Source organism: Protopterus annectens, chromosome 6.part0, assembly GCF_019279795.1.
Source record: "Protopterus annectens isolate FY-2018-M chromosome 6.part0, PAN1.0, whole genome shotgun sequence".
NCBI classification, from domain to species: Eukaryota; Metazoa; Chordata; order Ceratodontiformes; family Protopteridae; genus Protopterus; species Protopterus annectens.
Window position 1 is genome coordinate 1,709,648,137 of NC_056737.1, and position 21,593 is coordinate 1,709,669,729.

The 21,593-nt window shown below is 35.0% G+C and overlaps 1 protein-coding gene across 4 annotated transcripts in view; it reads right to left on the reverse strand.

Moving 5' to 3' along the window:
• Nucleotides 1-21,593, reverse strand: part of KIAA2012 (KIAA2012 ortholog) — a 971,910-nt gene that overhangs the window by 265,973 nt on the left and 684,344 nt on the right. For 3 of the 4 annotated variants that reach the window (XM_044075102.1, XM_044075104.1, XM_044075101.1), the window contains exons 17-18: nucleotides 20,460-20,651; nucleotides 7,981-8,098 (exon numbers count right to left, since the gene is read on the reverse strand). In XM_044075102.1, the coding sequence (XP_043931037.1) occupies nucleotides 7,981-8,098; nucleotides 20,460-20,651 (310 nt within the window). The remainder of the gene's footprint in view (nucleotides 1-7,980; nucleotides 8,099-20,459; nucleotides 20,652-21,593) is intronic. The other variant, XM_044075103.1, reaches the window with a different exon arrangement.

Genomic DNA, 21,593 nt, shown 5'->3' on the forward strand with positions numbered 1-21,593 from the left:
AGGTAAATGAAAATTCAACCACTGCAGATGATGAATATTATGATGCTAAAGAAACAATTAAAAAAGAATCAAAATATAATTGTATGTATTGTATGACACTGGTAGTGTCAAACAGGGGATTTGTTAGAGAAAATTAATTTTTTATGATTATTCTTCACAAAATGCATATTAGCTTACAGTGTCTTCACAAATGAGTTAAACAAAATGATTATATATTGTTTATAGTAAAAACAATATGTAGTATAGATGCATGATTATGCAAACCACAGATACCTAAGTTGTAGTTTTAAGTGATTTACAACTGCATTCTAATATCAAGCTATAAGTGTATTAACAGATGACTGAAGGTACAGAAAGTGCTGAAAGGGTTAAGGGATGTTACTGTGATCAACAGAGTCTGGATCTGGGAGGAAATTAAACAATGTGAAATTGATTTTGTTTTATGTGAGCTATGGCCTCCCCAGGCTGGCGATGAGTAATTAAAAGGAATGTTGGGGAGATAGCATGTACTGGTACTGAAAGATGCAAGGTCAAAAAACAAGACAGAGTGCTAGACCAGGTAGCTTGTGTTTTAAAACATTATTCTACGAAAAACATGATTAAGTGTTCACATGCAACACTAAGCAAAAAGCACAAGGGTCTGCAGAGACCCTATTTATAACTAATATGAAATGTTAGAATTCTGCATGCATGTTACTGATAAGAAATAGTATATAAATGGTATGTTTTTTCTACTTGGGGAGACTGATTTGAAAATGTTGTGAAAGCAGTCTCCCAGCGCTGTGACTTGATTGGCTTGAAATAAATGTGAAAATGTTTTGCACATTCTGAAGTGTTATTCTTGACTCAAGACTAACAGGCAAATTAGTGTTATTTATGTATATTTTAAATATAACATAACACTAATAAATTCCATCTTGGCATAAATCAATAGAGGTTTTGAGAAACAGCTTCTATAGCAGTTTACAATGATGAGTAATGGGAATAATAGTACTTTCTAGACTGCAAAAACCAAAGCACCAGCAGAAAAAAACATAGTCTAGAAATATGTAAGAGAGAACAAAAGTAAGCAATAAAAATTGGTATGTGCAAATGCACTTTTTAAACCAGAAACATGAAGTACATATAAAATGAATAATACTGAGAAAGAGCATAAGCGGATAACAAGTGAGATAACTGTTTGTACAGAAAACTGCTGTGTCGATATCTGTACTGTTTGGTGTAATTCAGAACATCAGGGTGTTTCCTTAATGCACAGATAGAAGAATGGTCACTTAGCAGGACATTAAAAAAAGTGATGGTTTTATGAACGTTTTATCTGAAAAAGTTCTGATTACTAATCGAACAAAAAGCTCTTCATTCAATAAACTCAGGGTGGACTGTCCTTTGGTCACTGTTTCTCTGTTGGATTTTGTGGTCTGTTGGTGCATTTTTACTTGGTTTTAGAGAACTTTACCATCAACAAGAATGATGCTGCACTGTGAATAAAATATTATTGACCTCAACAACTGACTTAACTTCTGGTATCATTCAAAGAGGATCCAATACATTTCATCCTGAGAGGAGATGGTAAATAGTCTTAACTGCTTTGCCTGGGATGGTCTGCCCTATTCTCCACCAAGGCTTTCATATATTGGCTAAAATTTTGTCCACTACCATGCTGACTTTTTAGAGTAACATCAGTTCTCAAAAGCTTCCAACATAACAAAGCAGAATTAGCATAAAATAAAGGCATTGCTGCTCAACACTAGGAGCCTTAATAAAAATGTCAACTCCCTACACACATTCCTAACACTGGAAACTATTGATAAATGAAAGTTACAAAGACTTGGTTTAAGACCGATGAGAGCACTCCATCAGTGTTGGGTTTCAATGTTTAAAACTCATTCAGGCCTACAGCACTGGTTGAAAGTACTAAAGGCAATGGCATCTCCATATTTGTAAATAAAAACACTTCACCTCCAAACTAATTAGACAAGATAACAATATGGAACTCCATCTTACCATTAACAAGACCCCTCATCACATCATAGCTACCTGTAGGACCTCATCTATGCCCCCCTCAGCCCATAACTCCCACCTAACTCATATAGAGTACTTATGCATTGTTAAACACCACTCTTCTAAGGGACTTCAATTACCTCTCCATTAACTGGGAAATGTATACATACATCCTCTAACATGCACGCCAAGAGGTTTTTGGACTTCAGCAATAGAAAATGTCTGGACGAGTAAGTCTGCACCACAACCGGGGTGATAAAATCCTGGACTTGGTCTTCACCAGTATGGGCCAGCACTGCTCTCTACCAATTGTAATTCCATCTATGGTCAAACTGGACCACAAGCCAGAAACATGCTTCATTACCTCTGTATTCTGTGATTATGCCAAAGCTAATTTACTGAAACTGCGTGATGACCTGGCTAAATTCAACATTCTCTTCTAACTGGATGATTCCACTGCTTATGCAGAATTCTTTACTGCTAAATTCTGTGCACATGTGAATAACTGCATAGATGCATATGCTCTTATTTGAAGTAAACTTAATACCAAATTTAAAAATAAATCCCAAATATAAACAGGCTGTATCAAAGGGTAGCCATAAAGCCTTCTTTAAGTATGTTAGAAAGCTGAGAAATAATGCCCAGAACTGTGCAGCACTAATAGTAAATGATATCATATCTTTGGACTTGGGTGAATTAATTTAGCTCTAACTTCACTCCCTCTGATACATTCCTAGATCTCATATCTGCATCTACACCCCTTCAAATCCCCCATGGACAAGTCCTCAAGGCACTATCCAAGACCAAGAACACTATTTCTATGAGGCCAGATAACATGCCAGGCTGCTTACTGGCCAGCCAGAAACAAGGTCTGTCAGATCCTCTACACAGACCAGCCAATGTTAGCCTTCAAACAGGTTTCATGCTGGACAAATGTAGGACAGCAACTGTCATCCCCTTGCACAAAGGGAGGGCATCAATGGGAAGTTAAAGACCCACAAGTCTGACCATCCTCATCTGTAAACGTTTGGAAAGGATCATTATGGAATTAATAAACAAGGATATAGGTAACCTACCAACTCTCAGTCCAAACCAGTTCACATTTGTTAAGGGCAGATCATGCCTACTTTTAACCTCCTTGACTTTGAGAAGGTTACTAAAGCAATGGATGATGCAAATCAGTACACACTGCATATCTAGACTTTGCAAAGGTGTTCAATATCATCCCACACTCAAGTATATCATGGATAAACTATGCCAGCTAAATGTTAATTCCTATGCAACTTGTTGGATAATTAACAGTCTCACAAATGGAACCTGTCAAATTAGGGTGGGCTGCTGTCACCAGTGGTGCTCCCCAGGGTTCAGTCCTTGGGCCAATCTTCTTTGACATTTACATTTTGGAGGTCAAAGCTTCTGTTAAGGGTTTATGGTTGACCAAGGCTGCAGACTTGGTGCCATCATCAACTCCCCAGAGGACACCAAAATCCTCTGAGATGGCCTTTCCCAAACCAATATCTGGTGTCAAAATGATGGACTAAAACTGAATACCACCAATAATAGCATCCTTACATGGAAGAAGTTCCTTGTAACTATCACATTGCCAACACACCCCTGAGAATTGATCCAGGAGTTAGGGACCTGGGAACTTTTATAGACAATGATCTGTCCTTCAATCTCCATGTAGCCACTGTTGTAAGAAAAAACAACAAACCATTCTTTCATCACCACATACCCACTATTGCAGGAAAGTCATTTTTCATTGCACAGCTTATTACTAAAAAGTATGGTTTCCAGGTCTAGGGATGTGTTCATTCCATTGTATTCTGCATTCATTGGGTGGATCATTAAGTATAATGCCCCCTTTGTTATGCACCTGTTCAAACATTTGAGATAACCTGAATGTCCACAATGCTTTCTTACTAAGAAAACAATGACCTAAATCATAAAAGCTATGGAGACTGTCTCAAAGCCTTGTTCCTCTACTTGATGTCATACAGGCTACTGAAGGGCTATCTCTGCCTCATGTACAGACCCTCAACAGACCTCATCCTTTTAGAGTTACTTCATATTTGCAAGTCCAATTGAGACATAAACACCCACTCAGGTAAGCTAACTCTCGATTGCAACACAAATTGGACAAGATGGAATGATAGCTATGTATCTCAGAGAATACCACTTCTTTGGAATAGTCTTCCTGTCCACATTAAACAAAGGATTTCTCTTTCAGAATTTAAACATAATCTGAACAAATGGATAGATGACCACAAATTCTCTCCTGGTTTACTACTTTTGTCTTTCATGGATATGGGAAACATGCAAATGTTATCCTTGTCTCTGGGTTATTTATTCTTAAAAAAATAAGGGTTAAAAACTTCATGGGAATGTATGGCTAGGATTCTAATGATCCTCAGGGATTCATAGTCTAGTAAATACTTATTAATCTATTATATATAAGCAATTTCAGTTTCTCTCCACAGCAGTAGTTTGGTGGTAATAAAGAAATGCCAATCTATGTGAAGTATGACCATAAGTCACTGCTAGCACTTTCTGAAGCAGCGCCCTGCAAAGGACAAGTTTCAACAACCCCAGTACCTTAAAATTATCACCACTGCTCATCACTGCAGGTATTTTAAGGATTATAGTTTGAAAATGCTGTGATTTTACAGTGAAATTAACTATTGTAGGGATTTTTTTAATTTTAATTTATTTATTTTTGTATTCTGCAAGAACAGATAGTGTTACTGGACAATATGGTTATCATACACTGGTTTGAGACAAAATTCATCTAACATCCCTAGCTATTGCAATTTAATATTCAGTCCTGGACTTAAGAATTCCATATGAGTCCTTTTCTTACCTGACATTTAGACACCTACTGCCAGTTCCCCAGGTGACTAATTTAATCTGTCCTCTGCCATTGCAACTCACATGTATCAGTGGGGTGAGGCCTCTCTCTTTAAGTGGAATAATTCTTTATATACACATGCTGAAACCTGAAAGGGTGAGCAGGAATCAGAGGTCTTGCTGCATCTTGCTGGGTTGTGACACAGGTGAGTCTAGTACTTTGTTATCTAACACTTCAGGTAGAGGTCCAACATAATAATTATGTATATCTGCTATCAGATGTGTATTCCCTGATGTAGGACATTTGTTTGCATCTTGGGTGAAGATTTCTGAGAGGACGTGTCCCTAGATTTCATTGGGGAAGGAGGTAAACCTTTGTATATTCAAACACCCTCCTCACTGAGAAATGAAACCCTTCTCTTGGCCACTCATTCCTTCCCATCTCAAGCATTTTTCTGGTGTGAGACTGTTATATAAATCAGTGTCCTGTTCAGTGCAGGGGATGGCTTGTTCATAAGTGAATCTAGGCTAATTACCCTGAAAGGACATTTTGGTCAGAATCAAATCCTGGTTTCCCGGTTCCCCGGTTCAGGTACCATTGGGCAAGCTGAGACTAAATTTTTTTGCAGAAGAAACTTTTTGCTCATTTCTTAATTGGTCCGGCATACAAGCTATGTAGTTTGAAAACCATTTAATGACATTTATCTTCAAATATAGGATTGATATGCTTCTGACATAAACAATCTTATTAATGTGAGTGCTGTGCAGGGACAGATTTTGTGCTACACCTTGAACCTTGAATTTATACTGAACTATATATTCCTTTCTTTTTTCTACTTTTCCACACTGATTATTTCAGGACAGTGTAACTGCTTACTTATTACATATATAGAACTATAACACTTTTAGTCTTGTGATAATGATTCAAGCAGGTCAAAAAGTTGCTCCTATTTCCCCATGGCAAGGAGGTGAATATGTTCCAGAACACTGTCGTTTTAAACTGAATGTCCGAAATATTGCATTCTGCTATCTGCAGACCAGCAGGGAACTTCCTTGGCATGTGACATCTCACTCAGTGCTAAAATGTTTTTTCTGTTGAAATGTGTGAACATTACCTTATCAGTTAGGTGTAGGCCAGATTAATAGAAGCACTGTTATCACCCCCCAGGCCTTATGAAAATATCAGGCATTAGTTGTAATGTTAAGCCATGCTAATGAGAACAGATATACACTTGTAGTTAGACTTCCTTTTTTGTCTTTATGAGGAAGATACAACTATCTCATATATGTGAGTGCCTCTCTGACATCACAAGTGGTTATGACTGAAGTACCCTGAAGATGATGGAACTACCGAGAACTTTCTGTAACAATGTCTGATGTGATTACACCCATTGTAGTCACATTCTTTCATGCAAATTCTATTTTGTATACCACTAGCATCCTGTCATCTTTTGTCTTCAGACTTGGCTATTTTTAAGAAGTCTGGGGTCCTTTACATGCATTTTCCCATTTTGCTCAAGCCTTGTTAATGTTTCTTCACAAGACAGGGAGGAGGCCAGCCTTGTTTCACAATCTGAAGGACCATTATAACCAGAAATTCAAAACATATTGAAGACAGTTGGTGCCGAACATTAAGGCTGTGAATCATAGTTTGCATGGTACAGGGTCTGATTTTCTCAGTCTTAATTTGTCTACTGTTTATCCAGGAGTAAATGACTTAACCAGACTGTGTTTAGGGGCATCTGGAAATTTGGTCTAGGATGCTCAATGATCCTCTGTACTGCAAGCCGAGTAGCTACCTATGAGCATTACTTCTATTTTATCTTGATGTTCTATAATTTGTGAATGTCCTCATGGTAATCTAAGCATTCATTACTCATTTTATTTTTGTTCTAAACCTACATGCCCTGACAGGGTATATCTACTGATGTCATTTTATTTTTCTTTGGGCTTTCTCTTTCCCAAAATGCACTCCAAGTTCTCAGAGAATAAGATATCTTCTCCTACTGTCTAATGTCAGAAGTTGTTTACATTTGCTTAAAATGACAGTGCTGTGAATTACTACTAACATTTAGAATTCCTGTAGTTTTTGAAACTTTCTTCCAGTGATATTGTTCAGTTTGTGTTCTTTGTCATGTTTAAAAACAATACAGTAAGCAGTCTCTTCTTTTGCATAACATACGTATCAGATATTAAAAAAACAAAACATAACAAACAAAAAAACAAAGCATCCACTCCTTAGATCAGTCTGCTTCTACCATGATTATCTGGTTTCATCACTCTGAGATTCTGAAGGAAAGAGTTGTGAATTCCTAAAGGTTCAATTGAATCACTGAGAAAGAGGGAAAGAAAGCAGCTGTAAATAATGTGAAAAACAGGCTGAGTTTTTAATGACTCAGTAAGAATATAAACCCACTAGTTGGGAAAGACAAACAACTACAAATGACTTGCTATGTTATTTTTTTAATAGTGTGATGGGTAGGTTGAGAGACAGACAATGAAAAAAAATGTTGAGATTTCATTCAAATCCAACATGGTGTGCAGTGAGGCATCTAAGACAAATACAAGAGAGAACAACAGCTAAATCATGCTTTTTATGTGTTAATATGTAGAGATCATTTTGTATTAAAAATATACTCTGGGAAAATGAAATATTATGTTTATAGTGTAGCTCTCCTTCAATGTAAGTATGTGGGTCTTATCTCCTTTAGAGCATGTCAGCTGTCTATGGTGACTGAAATGATGGAAATGAATCAAAGTAATACTGAAAAATAATCTACCATGGAGTGCTACTACTTTCTGGTGATGTTTATAGCTGTTCAACGTGCTAATGGAAAATTTTCTGCAGGTCCAGTGCTCCAGTAATTTCCATAATGACCTTTCACAGATTAACATGCAACAAACAAAACATTCAGAGCAACAAACATGTTTCTTAATGAAAAGTGAAGCATGAACTTAATAATGTGTATTTTTTTTTATTTCCCAGATAGCCTAACAAATGGACTTCTGCAACTCTCATCTCTGGTTCAAGGTCGCATGACTTGAACCTGGTAAATTAAAACAAGATCCGTGTCTCTGTTGCTTACAAATTTCTTAGTGCATACCTTATGGCTGACATTGTGAATAACGTACCTCTCAGTCACTACTATAGTAGATGACGCACTGCTAACATTTGGATCTGCAACTCTGCCTGAGATTCCTGCTTCTGTTCCAGAGGATAGGGGAGCAGCTTCACTTTGAACATTAGCTGCTGGGAAATAAATATTACATTATTACACACAGTAAGGCTGCACTGCTTCCAAAATATTGCTTCCTGCTACATTTACACTTTTCATGCTAGATTTTTGTCTGAGAATATTGTTACATGAAAAGAAATTCTTAACTTACGTACCTGATTTCCAGCAGCAAATTACTGAAGTTTTTAATTAGCATTAAGTGTTGTTGTATGGGCTGTAATTTGTCATAGCGTGAACCCTTTTATCTCTCATATCCTAGCTAGTTCCTTACATTTAAAGCACCATGGTTATCTAGCTATGGCTGAGGCCTGTCATTTACTAGTTACTACTGGCATCTATATCCTTCAAAAATAGAAATTAGATGGTTAAAAGGCAGTGAAAATATATGATAAGCTTGGTTTTATTTTCATTCTATCATAACAAAATGATATCAGCAGGTTTTAAAGATTGCAGAATATTATGGTCACATAATTGTGGTAATTGAAACATGGCCATAGCAGATGACTAACAGTTAAATATGTAAAGTCAACAGGGACTAACCATTCCAGGGCTGGTAGGATTGGGAACTGAGATGCACTGTGTGTCAGACAAGGGACATATATATATATCTGAGATTTATTTTTCTAGTCCTACAAGGTCTAACATCAAGTCTACTCCTCGTAATCTCACAATAAGAGAAGACAGACTTTATCTGATTGTAAAATTTTGAAAACTAAATAGGGTATAAAAAAACTCATCATATCATCAAGGATAGCATAGATTTTAATCTACAACCTGAAGGTCAGACTGATGATAATAAGAAAATGATCTTTGAATTTGTGAAAAAATCCATAAAACAAATATTTTGAAATAGCTTGTTCACTATTTTATTTATCCTTTACTTTTATTTCTTTTATTGTTCATTATCAAATTGAATCACAAAAGTTTGCCTGCTTTATGATGAACATAAATAGCAGTTTAGTTTTGCCAGATGACTTGATCAGAATCATGGATTATGCAGTTGGAAGTTGTCCAAATCAAACTCTTTAATTGGATGTAATTTATTTGCAGCTTATTGAGAAAACCAACCAGTCATTGTGTTCTTACCTGAGAAGAGATTATTAGCCAACTTTGCCAACATAACATTGCATGCATTCTATAATATCAAGCATCATAGAAGATTACATGATTTACACTAATTCAATGTACATAAAATGTGCATGTTAGCATAGGGTCTCTCAATCTAATGAGTACAATAGAAGATTAGATCTGAAAGCACTTCTTATTCTTGTAAACGGGGACATTTCCATCATTAATATAACTGGTGGCTCCCTCACAGACACTTTGTTCCTCTGTGTTAGCATTTTTGTCTAATATTCTGAGAAAGAAAAAATGAATCATTGCAGGTGGTCTGGGCAGTAAACATTATCACACTGTGCATTATTGTCCTTGTCCATTGTCCACACTAATGTATTTGTAAGCAGAAGTAAAGGAGGTATAGCATCATGCAGTCTGTTAAATACAGTCTCCAGACACTATTTTAAATACTTTGAGAAAAAGCGCAAAAGTGGGGATAGTTTGCATAAATTTTATATATTTTTCTGTGGACTGTTAGAAATAATAATAAATAAACTTACATTGCAAACAGTTCTATGGCAGTTTTTACATAAAACATATTTGCTTTGCCAAGATGGTAAAGCAATATTAATATTGTTCAAATCTTGTCAGAGTTGCTATGTACTGACAATTTGATATCTATAATTGACAACACTTTTTATGTGACAGTAGCATACAATTTAGCAAGAAACATAACATTTAAAATAAAGTAGGGGAAACTGTAGTCATTTCATATTTTTTTTGCTTATATAAACTTAAATGTGTTATGTTCTGTGAAATAAAAACAAAATACATAAAGATGTAATACACAGAAATAAATGGGATTTATGGGAGCAATGCAAGGCGATTAATATTCAGGAAGAGGCATGAAATTTCAGAGAAGGCAAGACTCAACAATTTATGCAATGTTAGAATGAATAGCAATTGTTAAGAAAGAAAGAAATATATATATATATATATATATATATATATATATATATATATATATATATATATATATATATATATATATATATATATATATATATATATATGTATAATGTATGCAAATTGTTCGCAATGGTTTATTTTATTTTCTATTAATGTGAGTGTACCTTTGTTGTTACTCTATATACATGAATTTAATAGAGGTGTCAAAAATAATAAAGATTCACAGCACAGCTTACTAGGGGATAAGATTTAAAATTCCCTTTAGTTGCTTTAATTCTGTGTCTGAACTTAGAGATGAGCAGCAGTGAAACAAGATAAACAAACAAACAATGAAGACAGAACTGCCTGTAAAAAATTGGCAGCTCTCTTTGATGTTGTGCTGTCCCTTTGTGGATAGCTGGACAGAAGATATTGTGATGCTCAGAGATTTCACTGATATTTTAAAGAAGTTTTAGTTTTAGGACTATGTATAACTAGCAAGTACCCACACTTAGGCCATAGCCCCTTTCATAAGAAAGGCTCAGCCAGTCAATCCTGGTATAAATTTGCGGGAACTCATCCAGTAAACCAGTTTTCATTTGAAGGATGTTAGTGAATCACATTGTTTAACCTGCAGGGGAAGTCTGTTCTATGGGTGTTGGAGGTGCTGTGTGATAAAACTGTCTCTTCAGCTTCTTTTATTTGTTGGTGAAGATTTAGGTCTGTGTTTCTGGTGTTAGTAGAAGTATTAAACTTGGGGAGATACAGAAAATCAAGGACAGCCAGGTCTCCAATGGCGTGGCTGGCCAGGCATAAGTTTCCCCACAAAAGTCTGTAATATGCTGAATAAAGGAACAGTATTTTCAGCCTCTCTTGGCAGATCAGTGTCTTTAGACCTGAGATCTTCTTTGTCAGGAACCTGTGTGATGTTTTTAGTTGTTTGATATGTCTAGTGAGGTATATTCAGAAGTGGGTGCTTTATTCAACAATTGGCCTAATCAGTGCTGAATATAAGGGAATGCTGATGTTCTTAAACATGGATAATGTTCCCTTAGTGACTAATTATGCTAAGTAGAAGAATTTCCTAACTACTGTTGTCACATGATGATCAAAAGATATGGATTTATCAACCCAAGTTCCAAGGTCCCTAACTGCTTTTATTTTGCAGTGTTGTATTGACAAACAGTATGCTGAGATGAGGGCTGTCTGCCAAGTGTGATAATACTGCATTTAGCATTTATTTTTTTAATTTTAGCACATATTCAGCACATTAAGAGTTTATGAGGGAGAGTTTATGCTGGAGGGTTCCAGTATCAAAGGGGGGCTTAATAATAACTCCCAGCTTGCAATTATATGCAAATTTAGTAAGCTAGAGATTCTGGTTCCCTGCCTGGGGACCAGAAAAGTAAATGCTGAAAAGAAGGGGTTCCAATACTGAGGCCTAAGGGACACCACTGATCACTTTCAGACTTTCTGAAGAGGTGCCTGTGACTAGTACTATATATATTCATATAGAAAGTATTTTTCATATAGAAAGTATTTTTCACTTTTGCAGAAGCAACCACAACAACCATATCTCTTAACCTCTTAGCACAAGAATTGTGGACAAAAGCAAAAATAACAGTAAGGACAAAGGAAGAAAATCAGGGAGAGATTTTAAATATTGCTCTAATATAATTAGAATCCTGTTAGAATAACAGGTTTTGCCTTAGCATACATTTTCTGAGGGATAAGAAATTTGAAACTCAAATTTCTGTAATTATTTAGTGGCTTCACATCTTCAGTAATTTGCCATAAAACCACAAATTTGATGAGGAACACACCAAAAATATGAGACAAAAATCTGAACATTTTGCAAAATTCTGGACATTTGAGAGGTATAATTATGCTAGGAAAACAAACAAACATGACTGCAGAGAAACAACAAATTTGGGATTAGGGAATCTGTTGTTATAATAGCTGTAAATTCACTCCTCTTTTAGTAGGTTAATATGTGCTAGAGAATAGACAGTCTAATTGGAGAATGAATGTTTGCCAGCAGGGTTGAAAGACAAACTGTCACAAGCATGCAGACACCACTGATTTGAGGCTTTTTTAGTTTAATTAGAACTTCATCAGAAACAAGTAATACACCTATGTTGAATGTTATTTATAAAAAACTAACATATGGTCAGATGATTGAAGTTAACCATTGCCAGAATTATTTTAAACTCCTAAGAGTTAACACACTTTTTAAAGATAAGGAAAAGTATCTTTCCTCATGGATGCTCTTAACACAATATATCCAGTAGGGTGTTAAGGTAAAGGTAATGCCTGCTGAAAAACATGTCCACTGCTATTTACACTTGGTAAACAGTGCTTTGATTTTTAGAGAGCGTAAACTTAAAAGAAAAAGTACATAAAATAAGAAATAACATCATGTGTGTGTGTGTTTGTATGTCTGTCTATGTCTGTGTGTGTGTACTTGTGTGAGAGCATAAATGAAAGAGTTACAGATCAGAGACAGACACAGAAACAGTACTGATTACAACAGGAAGTCCATCAGCACAGATTTATTAAATAATAAGAGGTATGAAACTCTTAGGGTGGTATTCATAGTCATTAAGCAAATGCATAAAGGCAGTCCATTCTGTTCACATGTTTCTACAGCAAAGGAATGATTCATAGAGGCCATTTACACTAAAGCTTGATGACCTTGAATGAACCTGAGCAAATGATGTAATAATGAGATGTAAACAGGAAATGAGATATTATGTAAATCCATGAATGCTAACAAGTCCTTCTCTCACCTGTTTGCAGTTTATAGTCATAATCTGATGATTTCCATGCTGTCTGCAGATTTCTTATAGCAGGCAGACTTGCACCATTTCTATCTACTTTGTAGTCCACAATGGTGCTTTTGCTTGTTGCTTGCCTTGTTATTTCCCAGTGTGAACTGCTTGTCTTGGCCAAGCTAAAACTGCAGGCAAACAGCTGCGGTCTCCAGCCAAGAAAGCATAAATATGTGCAGAGAATGAATCATAGTAATTTTGATAATCAAAAAAATCCTTGTCAGTGTTCAGAGTGGAAAGGGATACTGTTTGTTTGTTTGTGTAGTGGTCTTAATAAGAATATATGGCCCACACATGTGCACTGGGGAGAATGGGTGGCCTTCTTATCCCTGTGGATAGCCATCACTATACTTGCCACGGGGAACTTCCAGAGACAGACTGGGGACATGTTGGGTATCTGAAAGGCTTCTGCCTTGAGGATACTGCAGTAGTTCCTGGATGTAATCTGGGCATATGTGGATCAGTACATCTACTTCATGTTGTCACCTCAGGACTGAGTCCAGACTATATAGGGTGACACATTTCCTTGAGGTACTTGGTACACTATATTGCACCTGTGTTGCAATTAATGCTCCACCTGGTCTACAGGGGCAGAAGTACCACATTAGGAAGGGCTACCATTCCATCAAATGCCAGGTAGTGTTTGATGCATGGGGTACATCACTAACATGTCTGCCCAGCATCCTGGTAGTGCACATGATTCTCATATCTGGAAAACTATCCCACTCTACCATATCTTCATGCATGATAGGATGCCCAGAGGTCATCTTGATTGTAAGTGGAAAATATTTTTAAGAAGTTATTCATTGTAAAATTTGTTGCTTAATACTGAACCAGTCAGTTTTTCTTTTGTTTTATCTTCTCCCCTTTTTCTCTCTTTCTTCTCTCGTTCTTTCATTTTTCTTTCAGATAATACTGGTTATCTACTGGAGCCATGGCTCATGAAACCAGTAAGAAATCCAAGAGGAGATGCTGAAGGTAATTTTAATGCATCTCTGTCACAGACCTATATTGTCATTGAATGGGTCTTTGTCATGTTGAAGAGAAGATTTTAGGTGCCTGGATGAGTCTGAGGGTCCCCTTCAGTATGATCCAGTTATTGCATGCAGGATGTTTACCGCATGCTGCATTCTACGTAACATGATCATGTGCCAATCTGGTGGTGAAGCGACCCATGCTCTTCCCAGTTCCAGTCTGATTAATGATGACCAGCTGGCAGCAGTAGTAAGGAACCCCATATGTCAGGGTCATGCATTGCATATGGCTGCATAGGTAAAGAGGTGGCATCTAGTCCAGAACTATGGACCATGGCATTCTGGTCAGTGCTTCCTTTCTTGTAAAAACATAGATTATAACTGAAACATGCAGTGATATCTGTGGGCTATACTGCATAATGCATGGTCTCTGGTCACTGCCCATCAGACTGTTCCTGTTATCTTTAAGTATATAAAAAATACTGCTACAGGTCCAGAAAGCAATGACATACAACAGAAAAGCCACTAAATGCCTGAGTAAACTTTATTTTAATAAAAATAAAAATCAGTCATTCAACCCAGGATAAAAATATGCATTAAAAATTAGTTGCCATACTAACTCTTTCTTTTGCATATAAAGTTCCCAAGACCCTCCCCTCACCTTTGCTGGAACATGATCGATGACCAAATATTTCAAAGAATGATACTTGTTCATATTCACATGTTTAGTTAAGGCGTTAGATAAATTAATTTTTTAATACTATACTCATGTTCAAAGATATGGTCTCTAAGTTTCTGCTCAGTTTTTCCCACACAAAAACATGAACATGTCTTGGTTGAATGACTGATTTTTATTTTTATTAAAATAAAGTTTACTCAATGATTTAGTGACTTTTCTGCTGTATGTCATTACTTTCTGGACCTGTAGCAGTATCTTGTATTGCTCTACAGCTTGTGTTCATGAAATTAGAAGATCTTTACACATATTTTTATTTCAAAACATATACTCATATTATTGTTTATAAAAGTCATGCCTGAGTGCTCACTGACACCTGTTAAGTGATGTTGTAAGGCATCGTATAAGAAATAATTACATTTTTAAATGTTTTGCAAAGGCATACTGCTTTGGTGGTGTACTTAAGTGTGCACATACTGAATCTCCTGAAGTAGTATATTTAATAAAAAGTGTTATTTCATTATTTCATGAGTTTATACCTTGCAAATCAATTGAAAATGTATGACATACTTTTTGTATTATGCAGTGTTTATTCATTTTTAAGTATTTAAGTATTACATATTTTAAATGCATTATTGTTCTCTGTTAAAGTAATGCAATCAGATTGTACAATTTTGTCATAAGTTGAGTCCTCAGAGATTTCATAATGTAAAGGTCACTGTAGACACTGTTACCTCTGAATTTCAACTATCATCCAGAAGTTGTTCCTATGAGTTTAGCGACATTGATATAGAGGTGGAGTTTGGCTATACTGGCCTGAATGTATCCATACAGACTTTAAAGAAAAAGTAAAAAGTTATGGACATTCAGAAGCCATACAGCTGAAACACTTAATGTCCTGAAGGGTTTGTTTGCATGTATCTCATGGGCTTGCCTATCTTACAGGAGGTTTAATGTACCACACAGTGAAAACTCTAGCTTGGCTAGGTTTTTCTTGTAGTTTTTACTAACTGATTTGATTGATTATTCTTTGATTTCTATATTCAATCAAGATGTTATATAGTTCAATTTCCATATGTCCTTCTGTAAATATTCAACTCTCAGAACCAGTTAGAATTCTAAATGAAATAAGGCAAGGGTACCCTTTATTACCCTATGAAATAAGGCAAGGGTACCCTTTATTACCTCATCAGCTTTATTATTTCACTGAAACCATTAATTTGTGATTTTATTAAAACCCAAAAAGTCAAAGGGATAAAGTTTGATAATTGTTTTATTAACTTTCCCTGTTTCATTGATAGTATTCTCTCTGACTTTCAGAATCTCAGCTTACTAGTTCCTGGTGTGTAAGAAATCATTAAGAATTACAGCAGTGCTTTCAATTATAAACTTCATTTAGAAACATCTACCCTTTACTCCCTTGGCAAGTTGGAGGTTTGAATAAATCATTCCTTAGCCTCATCCATAAACTTCTCATTACATGAAATGAAGAAACCTGGGGTGAAATATTAATTTAGGTATTCATTCTTTCATTGATATAAACTTTAATTCAGTTATGAGTAAGATAAAATGGATCTAGAAAACTGGAAAAAATTAAATTTTGGTCTCTTGGCATGAATATTATTTCTAAGACATTATCATTTTGGCAATACTTTCATTTCATGTATTCTTCAAGTTAGTTAATAAATTGGTTGAAGCATGCTTGTGAGAATCAATAAAGAGTAAGTATAGAAAACACTTTGGATCCCAAAGATGACTATGACATTAAACTCATAACTCTAAAATGTTTTAACAGTCATTCTGGAAGGGCCAGATTATTCACTATATCTGACCATTTTTGTCCCTCTCAGAATGATATCCCACTATGGATTATATCCATGAGATAATTACTCCATAAACTAGAGCTCTTGTATAGCTCAATTCTCTTTATAAATATATCTGAGTTATTTCAATATATTTCTATAATTTTGAAACTTGATTTTAGACACCCAGAATTTTTTAAATGGTCCTCTTTTTGGAATTAATTTTATTAAAACCATTAGCAGAGTATCCTAATCTGTTTGCTAATAATAAGGTGTTAAATCTAGCAAATTTTTCCGATGATAAGTGACAGTTGCTAGTATCACTGTTGAGAAAATACTCTAATCTCAACAAGAGTTAACTTTTATACAGTAACTTGATTTGAATCATAGTTTTCAAGTACTCAACTCTTTTCATATATGATGTTAGGAAATGGAAATTTGTCTCTTCTTTGATTGGTTCTTCCAACAAAAAAAAAGGGAAAATTCTCTTCTTGGAGTGGTTGTCCCAAAAAAAAAAAAAAAAAAGGAAATACCATTTATCTCTTTTTTACAACTCAGTTTTAAATTTGTCTTTTTATTCAGAATTCTACAGTTGCTATTATTAGAAACTTTGTTAAATATTCATCCTGAATGGCCTTAGGCTGTCACAATGCTTAAAATCATTTACCATTCTCAAAGTTCACTCATCAACAGTTTATGTTGTTGCATGATGCATACCTGACTCCCCACAAGCTCACTGTGATGCAGAAACTGTCAACCCTTGAATGTGTGTTATGTGGGGGAAAATGAAATTATAGACTTACTTCACATATTTTGGTCTAGTAGCTGTATCTACTCAGTCTAGGGTTTTCTAGTAAACAATTTAGTGAACTCTTCAGTTATTAAAAATAAAATAGATTGTAACTGCTGTAATTGCCTGAAGTGTACCTAAACAGATGCATTCAATAGAGGGCAGATATCTGTTTTTTATTTCAGCTTGAGTTATATTTTTATTACTAAGCACTGGTTAAAAATGGAGGAAATTTATTTGAACCAACAATGTTTATCTTCATGGAAATTTTCCTTGTTTTTAAGAGATACAGAGACAGTTCCTAAAATGTGGAAGCTCTTTTGTAGGATATATTTCAATAGAAATCTCTTTTGCTAAGAATTAATATGTACATATATTAGTCAGTGTTTGTCAGAAATCTTTGTGGTTAATTCTATACTTATAATACTTTTTGTACAAAGTACTTTTGATAACTACATAATGTAAAGCAACAGAAGTCTGATTAGTATATATAAAAAGATACTGGTTAGCTCGCATTATGATAATGCCTTATTTGGACAGCAGCTTGTTGAGACTCCACCACTATAGTATGTAAATGTAATTGGAGAAATAGGAAGAGCATCTTCTGAAATTCAATCTGAGACACAGTAATTGTTATTATTTAGGATTTATATAAGCACAGAGACTGTTAAATGGAAGAGTTACTAAAATTCAGTTACTGGTGGTACCTATTGGAGCATACAATTGGGACTCAACATTTGATCAAGTGCCTCTAAGGACTCAGAGAATTCATTCTGATTCTGAAAGCCTGATAGTGAGAGCACAGTTTCTATCTTAAATTAAAGCAGTTAAAGACTACTTGTCTGATAGTTATTGTTTCTGAACATTATGCATCTATTTAAATGTTTGTTTTCAACTTCCTGTGCAAGTCATGTACTATTTGTATATTTATTTGTAAGATAAAATATTTAACTTATTTATTCCAAACAAATAATTTTATTATTCAACTTCAAATTGTTGTGGCTAATAGGTTGTTTATCTTAATGCTTTATTTCATTTTTACTGGTGTGCTTTCAACTGTGTGGTGTTCACCCTTTAAAGTGTGACTGCTCAGAGTTAATTTCTACCATTTGCATAATTAAAGGTTGGCTTATTTTACGAGTAAACAACAAGATTTTTTTTGTTTTATTAGTTAGAACCAACTAGTACCAGGGATACTTAAAGTTTAGGAAGAGAGTGTTTGAGCTAAGTATACAATTTTCCTGCCCCAATTCTTGAAAATATTGTGTGAATGTGTATGCAAACTAACTGTGGCCACATTTTAAGACTACACTAAAAAGCACTGGGGAACTCTGGCATCAGTAAAATTCTGGGGAGTAATTGATTCTGATTCTGAACTGTAGCTGTACAGTATAAAGTTCATTTGGGTATGGCAGGCTTTTACTATTATCCAATAATGCAGAGTGTATTTACCATAGACCCTTAAGGACTATTGCCCTTTGTATAGTAACTGGTACAAGTGTACAAGTGATATGATTCAGTCCCTATATTACTGAATCTGTCTTGTAAACTTTTGATGGCGGTTGTAAGGATATTAAAACCTGTAGCCCACTGTTCATCATGTCACCTGCAAACCTTTAGGCTTATTGACATAACTCTAAATTTTCCAGATTTTCACAGAATGTCCAGATTTTTGCCTCATATTTTTGGTTTGTTCCTCATCAAATTTGTGATTTTCTGGCAAATCACTGAGGAATGAAGTCACTAAATAATGGCAAACATTTGAGTTTCAGACTTCATATCCTTCAGAAAATGCATGCTAACACAGATCCTGTTAATCTACCAATTTTATAAGTTTATAAGAACAGTATTTAGAGTCTATCCCTATTTTTGGGCCCCCCCCCATTATTTTAGGCTTTGCCCAGATTTCTGGGGCTAAAATGTTGAGAAACATGCTTGTTGGAAACCCCATGCTTTATTATGCAGTATGTTGCCTTTGCTCTAGGTCTTTATTCTTTTATACCAAATTCAAGTGCATACTTAATCCTTGTTGCATGCATTTTATAGGCAGGTTTTATTGATTCTTTATTCATATGTATTTGTTCTTATATTTTTTATATATATACATACAATAGTATATTATATTTTTGTGTTGTTTCTATATACATTAGATGCAGACAGAACATAGTAAAATGCAATGTTAATGGTTAAATAAGAAGGGTTGTTTTTTTTAAAAAACTTTTACTGATAGGAACTTTCATGTAAATTATCTGTATGCCTTTAACTAGGTAATTCTGACTGATTGCAATGTGTGAATAATTAAAGCTTTAAAATGCTTGCTTAGGCAGCTTGTTATTGTAATATAGTCTGAGGAAGCGATCTGGGTAGATCGTGAAAGCGCTTACTTCATATTTATTTTTGTTTAATAAAAGGTAAAAACTGTCGTGGAACTCTGCAACTTCTTTTCTTTACTATTGTTGGAAACCCCACTAGATATATCAGTAACATGTGTATTCACCAGAATAGTACAAAATATTTATTTATAAAATAAAATGCATGGGCAGTTTCAACACAGGTACCACACTGGATGTGCAAAAATGAAGCTGCTCTCATTCAATCCCTTATAGAATCATCAGAGACAACTGTAAATGAGGACAGGCACACTGAATGATCAATTTTGGTTTCTTATTTTATAAACAAGTATTTTTATAGTGTAGTTTGCTCTCTGAATATATTAAATGTGCACTGTAGAGGGTAGCTGCACTCTGCTTTCCTATGTAATTTTTTTATTTTATTCATACTTTTTTTTAGTACATCATGCTTTCTGTTGTGATTTTTTTATTCTATACAAACACATTTTTATGTTGTGGTTTGGTCTCTGAATGTGGCAAATGGGTATCCATCAATATATACAGAAAATAAATTCCAAACTAAATAAGAAACTGTAGTAGTCATGGTACATTTCCGATGATGATTTTAAATGCCCTAGGAAGGCAGTATCACTTACTGGACAAAGTACAATGAACTACAAATAACCTCTACCCTGCTGACCTGAGTTTTAGTCCCACCAATTTCACACAAATACCACCCGACTATATCCAAGGCATTTAACTAGACAACTGTTTACTGCTAACCCTTGAAAAAAGGAATTTGTGCCAAAATGTTTTACCAGGTTGTTGCAATCAATGTCAGTAATAATAATAATAATAATAATAATAATAATAATAATAATGATAATAATAATAATAATAATAATAACAACAATAATAATAATAACAATAATCACAGCTTGAAAATAAAGTTTTATGGAAAATCTTACCTGGAACCACAATATTGTTTGGCTGAAGTGTCTCACTCAGATGTTCTGTACCTAGAGGTGGTGGTAGGTTGGGCCCTGGGCTCTCCTTCTGATCCAGCAGTGCTTTCTGATTATTTGACTTGGAATCAGTGACATTCTGATAGAGGCTGCCATCATGAGCAGCTGACTGGACTTGTATGGTTGAGGTACCTGCTAAATGTGAATGTAAGATGAGAAAGCTATTTTAAGACATTGTGTTTGCACTCAGTAAGCAAGCTCAGCCATTGACAGAGGATTTATCTCTTAAACAGGTCTGGGTACATCTGCAAATCAGACATGAATGGTTTGTAAATTTTTATTCATAAATATTTGTGCATACACATGTACACACCACAGAGTAATGATTTTTGTAACAATGAAAAGCTTCATAATAGTGTACTCAAATCTCAACAAGGCAGTGTAAATGACTGGACAACTGAGTCTATGGCCACACAATTCACAAAGTCTCAATAAATGAAAACAGGTACTCATTCAAAAAAGTGCCTATTACATCTGACCCTTTCTTAACAAATAATAACATATACAGAAAAAAACAGTTTTGATTACTGACTAGAGTTTCTTGTTCTGCATATCTTTTCTTGGAAAACATAGTGGAATATTACTTGTACTGTACTGTACTGTTTTCAGGGTCACAAACAAAGATTTCATAGTTTTTAAGGTTATAAAACATACAAGCCTTGTAGCTCTTCAATCTATGCCTAGACACATACATATCAACTAAGTTGATTTACAGGTACAAGTCTAACAAAACTGTTTTCCCCTGTGGAAATTACATTATGTGTAAAGACTGCAGAAAAGGCCCACACTTGGTTCTAAGAAGAAATAAAAGTCAAGTTATTATATTCAACAGCTAATAACAGGATTATGGTTGAAGGGAAGAGCCCTAATTGCGCAACCAGCTGAGTCTCCAGCAAGCTGAATGGCCAAAATATCCGGAAGCACTAAGGACATCGGGTGAGGAGTCACAGGGGCAGAGCCAAGATGGCACTGAGTTAACAGCTCTTAGACAGCTCTGCAGTATATTATAATTTCTGACAGGAATATTTATCAACTTTTCATATTTTTGACAAACAACATTTGTCTAAGTATCTTTTC